The sequence below is a fragment of the Galeopterus variegatus genome, unplaced genomic scaffold, assembly GCF_000696425.1.
Source record: "Galeopterus variegatus unplaced genomic scaffold, G_variegatus-3.0.2 Scaffold8019, whole genome shotgun sequence".
Taxonomy (NCBI): domain Eukaryota; kingdom Metazoa; phylum Chordata; class Mammalia; order Dermoptera; family Cynocephalidae; genus Galeopterus; species Galeopterus variegatus.
In genome coordinates this window covers 85,744-95,368 of record NW_007734130.1, presented here as the reverse complement: position 1 = coordinate 95,368, position 9,625 = coordinate 85,744, and the positions used below count along the sequence as shown (strand labels likewise).

Genomic DNA, 9,625 nt, shown 5'->3' with positions numbered 1-9,625 from the left:
CCCCCCCCCCCAGCCAAGCCCTGGCCGACCAGTGCGGGATTAATGGTGGAGGGTGGTGGGCAGCGGGCAGAGAGGGCGACTCCCACCAAAGACTCATGTCTCAGCCCTTAGGGCCCCCGAATCAGCCTCATCTTCCCGAGCAGAGTGGGAGAGGCGGTGCAGGAGTCGCAGAGGGAGGGCGAAGAGGGAGGCAGCAGCAGGCTGACCCTGGGGTCCCAAGGTTGCATCTTTACTCTCTTGTAACCGGTGCTGACTGAAGTCCCCTCGGTGCTACTCAACCGTGAGTCGGGTCTACCTAATAGAGGGCGAGTGAGGAAACGAGGTAATTATCCGAATTATTGCAAAGATAAACTCAGCAGACGTAAGCCGGCCACTGAGGCAGCGAGCTCTGCTGCCGCCGCTCCGTCTCGGGTCAGGCCTAGTCCCACGTTCGCGTGGCCCTCGCGCTGCTGAGAGCTGTTCCCGACCCTCGCCGGAGCCGCCGCGCCCCTGCCACCCAGAGCTCCGGGACCAGGTGCCGCTGTCATCCCGGGCACCGCGCTCGCGCGCAGCCTGCGTGCCGGAAGGACGTGCGCTGCAGACTCGCAGAGACCGGTCCTGCCGCTGCAACGTGTGACTCTGGCAAGTTCCCGAACCTGGCGCCTCGCTTTCTTCTGCAAGTGATAACGGCTTCTCTGTATGGCCGCGGTGAGAATTAAACAGACACAGGTGTGTAAAGTGTCTGACGTGTAGCACGCTTTCTAGATATGGTAATGACCTGCTACTCTGGGGACCAAGAAGTCCCCACTGAGCAGCGTCTCCACGGCCCAGGGCAGGTTACACGGATAATTCCGCCAACAGTGAGCTTTGGAGTGAGTGACAGCGCACGACCGGGCAGAGCGACGCGGGCCCCGGAAAAGCCCTGGAGGAAGAGAGTGGAGGGCGGGGGGCTGCGCAAGTGCGCCCGCTGCCGCCCCTGCCTTCCTGTCTGACCGACCGGTCACTGTCTTTACAGGACCTCAGGCGGCTCAAGTCCGACCGCCGGGCCGGCGCAGGGGAGGCAGAGCTTCCCGGGTGTCCCGGGCCCGCAGAGGTGGAGTCCGCTGCGCCAGGGTGGCCACCAGGGATGACAGAGCTGCGGATGGCTTTGTCGCCCACGGCGCGTCTCAAGCGTCCTGGATCCCAGGCCTCCGTCCTACGCCAGGTCGCAGCTCAAAGGCAGGAGGGAACAGGCTGACCCGCTCCGCCGTCCCGGCTGCCCTGCCCTCAGGCCCCAGAGCTTCGCCGCACCCCCAGCAGCGAGCGGGCTACTCGCCCCCAGAAAGCCCACCGCACTGGGGCAGGAGGAGGCTGCGGCCCGGCGCCGAGCACGGGCGGGACTTCGGAGGCCTCGGTCGCCGGGGGCAGGTGGAGCCCTGTATCCTTCCCGGCAGCCGGCCAGAGGCGACGTCGGGTACACGCTACTTAGGGAGAGAGGACGACGGGACCCCTGGTAGTTCTCGATATACCCCTGGCAGGGTAAGGATGGCAAGCGTCCTAAGGAAGGCCTCTCCCCACAAGTCCACCCTCGCGCCGCCGGCTTCTCGGGTTTGTGGGGCCTCCCAAGGAAGGGAGCCTTTAGGGAAACTAGGTGTGCTTCTCGGGCTTCCCGAGGCGAGCCGTCTTTGGACCCATCCTACGTGTTGCTGAGACCCTCTCCACAGCCGGGCGGCTCAGAGCAGGCATGGACCAGGACGGGGAGTCAGTCCTGCTGCTGAGATTGTGGGGAGACAGAGCGGAAAACTCACCCCGTTGGAGGGCACCCAATGTGCCCCTCTGTGCATCTATTTCACCCCGCAACCCAGGACAAATCATTTCCAAGTTCCAGCCACACAAGCACCCGCGAGGAGGAGATTCCCGCGAGACGGCACGCAGGGCCTTGACACTGACACCAGGACACGAGGTCTTTCGGGACCAGGCTCGGTTCCATCGCCCGGCCCCCGACCGCGGTGACCCGGAGTTTCTGCCTCTCTCCCTGCTCACGGGGGCCCCGGGATGGGCGGCTTAGCAGCGGCTCCGGGAATGAGGTCCAATTCGCCCCTGGTTTGGTTCAGGCGGCGCGCGCGAGAGAGGCTGGTCGTCCTCCAGCCCCAGGTGCATCTGCGGATGAGTCGCAGTGCTCAGGCGTAGCCTGGCTTTGCCCTCTCCCCCGAATGCCCTGGGCGCTCACGGGCTCCCCCGCACACCTATGTACTGAAAGACAGCCACCTTCCCGAGGCGCACGTCCGCGCCGTCTATGCACACCAGCGCGTTTTTTCACTCTCTTGCGCACGCACACTTTCTAACTTATGCCTTTTCTCCCACTACATCCTCACAGACTGGCTCGCTGTCCCCCTCCAGAGCGTCAGCTTTGAGTGTCCAGAGGACGGAAGCTGTAGCGCTGAGTGGGAACCCTAAAAAAAGGAGGGGCCCGGTCTTGAGTCCAATTCCTCCTCTGTCCTTCCTCACCTGTCCCTAAACACAAAAACATTCACATCTGTCTCTTCCGAAGCCTTGGTGCCATCCCGGCAGGAGGTGGGCACTGGGGTCGTGGAGGCTGAATTTGCTGCCTCCTGGCTCCAAGTCCCCACTTGACTGGTCCCTCTTTTCTACAAAGATGTGATAACCGAGGTGTGAGTAGCCCAGTGTTCTCTCCCCAGATATCCTTGGCTCAGTTTAACCTTTCCTGGTGCTGCGGAGTGCCATCACCACCAGCTCCCCAGGAGGGCCACCTCTTCCTTGATATGCAGGGGGCGCTGGGGCTGGGGCTGGGAGGAGACTGATCAGGACGCATTGCACACCCCACGTGCTCCCTTCTGACCTCTGTAACTGTGGGCTTTTACTCCCCCCAAGTAGATTTCTTTCCTTCGGTCTAGACAGCCGCCCCTGAGGGCTGGGTTCCTCTTTCATTTGGTTTTGCCCTCGAAGGCCGCGTGGACATGGAACCTGGTTGGCAATAAATGAAAGGCGTCTGGTAGTGAACTCGGTCAGTGGAGCAGAAAGAGGATCTCCGAGCTTCCAGCCGCTGCGTCCCTTTGGGTAGCCAGAGAAAACCCCATGGCTTACACGGTTGCCACGGAGGGGATGGGAGTGGAGGAGGGATGAGGAATAGAGGAGGGGTGACAAGCCACTGGGAATCCTGTTCGGTGGACACCTACAGAGAACGATGTTATTCACCGAGCAACGTCTGTGTGATGTTACCTCCAGTTGGAGTGCTCTGGTTGGGGCAGCAGGCTGGTTTGTAGCGGGTGAGGGAGTAGCTGCTCAGATTTATTTCCAGAACTTCTGTATAGTCCCTCTCCCCCTTTTAAACAAATATTTTCGGGGTTAGCTTTCCAAGGGGAGAAAAAGGGAAGTTGCAACAAGTAGAGCCGCTATGCCGGGATTCGCTTTACCGAGTAAAGCCTGGGGACCGGCATCCCGCCCCCTACTGGTGGGTGAGAGTTCAGGGCAAATTACAGAGATCCCACCTGGGCAGGCCGAGGTGGGATTCCCAGCTAGCTACCGCCTCTGGCTGGGACTATCTCCTTCTTTGGGACCAAGCAGCTCGGTGCAGAGGCCTTCCCAGCAAGCCACGCTGCAGGGTCGGGCCCTGGCCCCTGCAGGTTGAGGGGCAGGGGCTGGCTGCTAGCAGGGGCACCAGTGTGTGGTCCTGGGGAGAAGCGCGATGTGTATGCATTTGTGTGTGTGTGCAGACGCATGCGGGAAGGGTTCATCTGTGCATGTATCTTGCATATGTATTCGTGGGGGAGAGTGCCTGAGGACACGTGTTTGCGTGTGTGAAAATGGGTTGAGGTTTGTGTATACTTGCTTCTGTGTGTATTTGTGTGCGTGCAGGTGTGAACATGTGTGTGACAGAGTCTGTGTTTCCCGGAGCTGCCGCTATGTATGCCATGTCTGGCACATAGCAGGCTCTCAATAATTGTGAATGGAGTTAATATTAAATGTGTATGTTCGATCTCCTTGTGAATTTTGATACAGAGTCTGTTTTCCTAAGACTGTAAGACTTGAAAATGGAGGTTGGGTAGGGGCGATGTGGGATATAGGAGCTTCTGCTTGCCTCCTCCCCAGAAGTAAGCACGGAGAAGAGGACTCTGGCACCGCTGGGGGGGCGGGGGCGTCACCAAGTCCTGTCTGGGCAGCTCGGCTGACGCAAAGCGGTTTCGCGTGTCACTTGAGTCTCTCCAGACCCTCAGGCAGTAGCCGGCTCTTCTCCCTGCCAGTCAGTGGAACTTGGGCCGCTCTGGCCTTACAAGTACAGACCAGTTTTTGGGAGGACCTGAGTTGTCCCCTGACTGCAGAACGTCCAGGAGAAGCTGCGTGAGCTGCCGGGGCTGGAATTCCTCTCGGAGTGTAGAGGTAGAGGGGCGCTTGGTGTGGTCCAGGCGGAAGACTCCAGTCACGCTGAGGAGTCCCAGCCTCCCGGGTATCCCCTTGCCCTCTAGGCCAGCACAGAGCGAAGACCCAGGTGTAGTCTATCGCACCAAGTTAGCCCGCCTGTCTGCCCGCGTCTGCGCGGATCCTGACTGGCAAGGAATTCTTGTTAGCAAGTCCGAGTGAAAAGGTCTTCTGATTTTACCCCAATTTTACCAGAAAGCGCTGATGTTACCAGAAAGGAAAAGTCCCGACAGGTTCCAGCGCTCTACGACCGCAGGGCCCGATGAGCACCTCATCTCTGTCCTTTCCGTCGTGGAACTGCAGGCCTGGCCCGCAGCGTCCTGGTCGCGGAGGAGGGACGCGTTCAGTACCTACAGCCACCGCGACCCGAGACGGAAAAGCCTCAACTTCCTCGCGGAGTCCTGCCAGCTTCGGATCTGCCCCGACCGGCTTAGATGTGTCGCTTCAAAAGGGGCTGGAATCCCAGAGGGGAGAGGACGCTGTAGTTAATTTACAGCCATAGGCGAACCGACAGCGCAAGATACGGAGGCGTCCCCTCGCCTGACCCTCGACGCGCGCCCCGCTGCCCCAGAGTCTCCTGACTTCTCTCCTCCCCTGTCCTGTCATCTCCACTGCAAACCTACAGAAGCACTGCGTGCAGGGTTGCGAGCTCGGAGACCTTTGCTCCACGGCTACACACGCTGCCGCTCCAGCTGCGCGCCTGGAGCTGAAGTCTCAGTGGCTGCTCCTGGGGTCCGCGAATCTGCCCTGCGCATTGCGCCACATTCCGGGGACCGTGACCACCGCCAAGGAGTCTGCCTATCATGAAATTTCCGTGGCCTGATTTGTTTCCCAGCCTCGGCATCTCCAAACGCACGTACCCGCGCCCGGCACTCAGTCTGTCATCGCCCACCCCGACCGACGCCGGAGGTGAAGAGGCGGGCACGGGCTCTTCCTCGCGACTGGTGTGAGAGTGGAGCAAGCCGCCTCCTCCCCGTTTCCGCAGGGAGTTTTCCCGGACAAGAAAAGGGACTGAGGGCTTGGGGGGAGGAGTTTTCAGAGTTCCCACTCCCTTCACCCTCCGATAGATACACGTGCGTTGTGCGTGGGAAGCCGACTCCTGGTTTTAGGGATTCACCGGAGCATCGCGACCCAGAGCGGCCGTCCGGGGCGTGGAGTCTGCAGGGAAATCAGACACTGCTGCACTCCCGGCCCGCGGGCCTCGTGGCATATATCCATATATATTTATGATTTCTAATTTTATTATAAAATAAAAGCAGAAATATTTCCCGAAGAACATTCACATGAGGGTGTAACAGGCAAGTCCTTGGCTCGGGAGGCACGTTCTGCAGGGAGCGCTGTGGCCACTGTCCCGGGAGGGCGCAGGGCGCAGCAGGGCGGGCCTCGCTGAGAGAGAGGGGCGAGCAGCAAGGGGCGTGCAGGGGCTTTTGTGGCGCTGCTCTTTCTCTTTCACTTAAGTTACTAGGCGAAAAGCTGACACCTGCAGCTCCTACTGACCGGGGGCTGGGGCCTCTGGGAAGGGCTTAGGTTCAAAGGTCCCGTCTTTCCTCTGCTCTTCCCCTTCCCAACCCCCATTCCGGGAAAGTGAAGGACGGGGAAGGGGCCGATAGACGGCGGGACAGGAGGAGAAAGACTGAGAGCACAGACCGAGGGGCCGGGATACAGACTGCAGGAGACTGGCAGGAGAGGAAAAGGGGGGCGGGGGGGGGGAAACAAAACGTAGAAACTAGTGAGAGGTGGCAAGCCAGAAATTCAGACGGAAACGGAGACAGAGAACAGGGGGGAAGCAAGAGAGGGAGAGGGAGAAAAGAGAAGGCAAAGAAAGAAAACAGGGAGAAAAGAGAAGAAAGGGAAGGGAAGGCAAGGCAAAGCAAGAGAGTGGAAAAGAAAGCCAGAAGGAGAGGAAGGGGAGACAGGGAGAGAGAGAATGAGAGTGCTGTATAATTTATTCCCTTCCCTGGTCCAAGACCCAGTCCCTGGCCCCCCAAAAATGTCAAAAGCAACTTGTTGAAAATAAATCTCGACCAAGGACCTAAACAGCCGCCCACCCTGCCCTGGCTGGCGGTCCTGCCTGCTCAGGGTGGGGGCTTTCAGTACCTGGTGGGGCCGCCGACATGGGCGCCCTCCCAGCACCGCCTGTGTCAGGTCCCCAGCGCCAAGCCCGGAAGGCAAGCGCGTCGAGGCGAGCGGGGCTCTAGGAGCCCAGGTCCACGAGGTTGGCCGACATGGGGTTGAGGATGGAGTCCTGCAGGCCGTGGTGATGCTGCAGTGGGTCCGCGCCGCCTCCGCCCGGCACGGGCACGGGCACTGCGCTGGGGCCCGGAGGGTGACCCAGGCTGTGCAGGGACGGCAGCCCGGGTGGCCGCGGCGGGCTGAGCAGCAGCGCAGGGCTGGACGACGAGTGGTCTGGCGTCCCCGACGGCGTCTTCTCGTCCTCCGAGCTGCCTAGCACCGACTTGCCGCTGCCGTTCAGCGACGAAGCCAGCGGGTTGTGGCTGTTGGAATTGGAATTCTCGCTGTTCTCCCTGCAAGTGCAGGAGCAAAGCAGCCGGGTCAGCGCGGAAATCCAGGCCGCTCAACTCCAGCTCACCAGAGACTGGGCCAGAACTTGCCACTGGCCTTGGGAGACAGAGCCCCCGCGCCGCCTGCGGCTGATCTCGGCTTCTGCCATCTTCTCTGCCTGGTTCTTTCTGCCAGTTCTCTCAATCTCTCGATGCTAGATTTCTCTCTTGTCCCTCCACTGTATCATCTCTATCTCCCCACCTCTCCATCTTATGAATATCTCTACTGCTCTCTGTATTTCCTGCTTCCTCACCCCAACATTTCTTTCCAGGAGCAGAGGGACAGAGGAACAGGGCTCCCTGGATTTGAGGGGATAGGCAGGGTAGAAGAGAAAATGTCTGGATTTTCAGATCACTCTAGGCTCCTCAAGCCAGGTGTGCTGGGTAGAAGTAGGGCCAGGAGGATAAGGGACTGTAGATCCCATTCTGAGGCCCCGTTTGAATTTGGGCTTCTCACGGGCCTTCATTCCCCCTTGCTTTCTCTGCCTGAGGGAAACCCTGGCTGGCAGACAGGCTCCTGGGGCTAAGGGTCCTTTCGCTCTACCTCCAAGCTGGGTAGGCCCCGTGAGGGCTCTCCTTGCAGGGCCTAGAGAAGAGGCTCCAAGGATGGGGGACTCCCTTTCCCTGGTGGCACATTGGAAACTTCAGCTGGGGGACCGCAACCGGGAGGGGGGTGCAATGGAGGGCAGCCCGTGGAAGAACAGAGAAGGGAGAAGGAAGGGAGGGGCTTGCTAGTCCTTTCTAGCCTAGACTTTTCCATCATAACCAGAAACTCCAGGACTGAAGAATCTGCAGCTCCGACTTGGGGTCTGGCCTGAGAATCCAGTTCTTCAGGAATCTGGATGCATGCCAGTCTGGGTGGAGGGGGAACCAGCAGAGAGAACCCATCTCCTGCCCTGCCTTTGACTGACAGCCCCTGCCCAGAGTTGGATATTTGAAATCCTGGGTAGAATCTCTTTTCAACGGCTTCCCAAAGGCTTTTCTTCCCGCTTTCCTGGAAGGGAACTTCCCAGAGGCTGGCAGCTAAAACCTCACCACTATGGAGACTCCAAACTCGTGGTCTCAGATACCAGGGTCCAGCCTGCAGGACCCCACTTCCGGCATCTGTTTCCACTGTTCAGCACCCTCACCGCTGACCCTGATCATTCAAACACCCCATCGTACCAACCTCAGGTGTCCTGTTTTGCTGTTACTCTCAGGCTGGATTCTGTTCCTAAGTTTCTCTCCCATTTCCCTCTCCAAATTTGGGGTTCTGAGGGGCTACAGGGCAGGTAGTCACAAGGGTCTAAAGGTCAACCCTTAGGCTAGTTCAGGAAGTCCCTGTTTTCCTGAGGACATACAATTTCCAGCCTTTCTGTGGCTCTCAGCTCACCCCAGACATACCGACCTACTCACCACAGAGGCTAGGGCCTAGGAGAGATGGGTCAAGGGCCTGGAAGGCCAAGAAAGGGCTGCTGGGTCCAACAAGGCAGAAAAGGGGGCATGTGTTTCTCTTCTCTCCCAGAGGCGACACTTCCTCCCTGGAGCCTTTCACCACTTGGTCCTTTCTATGCGGGATAAAGGACTAGCTCTCAACTCCCATACCTAGACAGGGAACATTTCTGCCCAGGGCCTTCCCCATCCAGGTCATATTAGGGAAGTTCCACTCGCAGTTCTGACCCTTAATCACACTTTGGCCTGAAAGAAGGCTGAGGAGAAGTGCGGGGAAACACAGCAAGACAGAAATCTGCCACCCGCTTCCACCTGGACCCAAACACCTCTGTACTTGGGAGGACAATCAAGCCCTGCCGGCCGTGCCTACTATTTATACAGGGGATCCAGTCCCTGAATTCTGCCCTCACCCCAAAGCTCTCCGCTCCTTCACTTTTGTGCACAAGCGACTAAGGAGTTAGTTGACAATTTCCCGGATTACTCTGCCCGCTTTAGACAAATCTCTGCCTGCCCGGCCTCCAGCAAAGACCTAAGCGCCATCCGGGTCCGGCTAGTCTGCAGCTGGGCTGTGGGGACTGGAGGCCCAGTTTAGGCCTCTCCGAGGGGTGGGCCAAAGCCCTGAGACCCCCTCCCTCGGCCCGGGGAAGCCAGCGCGGAAGCTCTACTTACTCGTACCTTTCCTTGGCCTCGGCCGCCCGGTCGCGCTGTCGCCGGTTCTTGAACCAGTTGCTGACCTGCGTGGTAGTGAGGCCCGTGGCCTCCGCCAGCTCGCGCTTCTCGCGGGGTGACGGGTAGGGGTTGTGCGCATACCACTCGCGCAGCACGCTGCGACTCTTTTCCTTGAAGCAGTAGCTGGTCTCTTCTCCGTCCCAGATGGAGCGCGGCAGCGGGAACTTGCGGCGCACGCGGTATTTGCCCACGGCGCCCAGGGGTCGGCCGCGCAGCTTCTCCGCCTCGATGTAGTGCGCCTTGAGCCACAGCTGCTGCAGCTTGGCGTGGTTGTGCGGCGAGAACTGGTGGCTCTCCAGGATCTTGTAGAGCTCGCGGAAGTTGCCGCGGTGGAAGGCCACCACGGCCTTGGCCTTGAGCACGCTTTCATTCTTGTGGAGGTGCTCGCAGGCGGGCAGCGACCACAGGAAGCGGCCCAGCCGCTCGATGTTGCCGCCCTGCTGCAGCACCTCGCACACGCACGCCACTTGCTCCTGCGTGAAGCCGAAGGTGGGCAGCATGGACATGGT

General features: G+C 59.7%; 1 protein-coding gene across 1 annotated transcript; it reads right to left on the bottom strand.

Annotated features, from left to right (window-relative positions):
* Nucleotides 1–6,265: 6,265 nt before the first annotated feature.
* Nucleotides 6,266–9,622, bottom strand: SIX2 (SIX homeobox 2). The gene is made up of 2 exons (XM_008592548.1): nucleotides 9,063–9,622; nucleotides 6,266–6,920 (listed from the first exon to the last, which is right to left on the bottom strand). The coding sequence occupies exons 1-2, from the start codon at nucleotides 9,620–9,622 to the stop codon at nucleotides 6,590–6,592; spliced, it is 891 nt and encodes a 296-aa protein (XP_008590770.1). The 3' UTR covers nucleotides 6,266–6,589.
* Nucleotides 9,623–9,625: the final 3 nt, after the last annotated feature.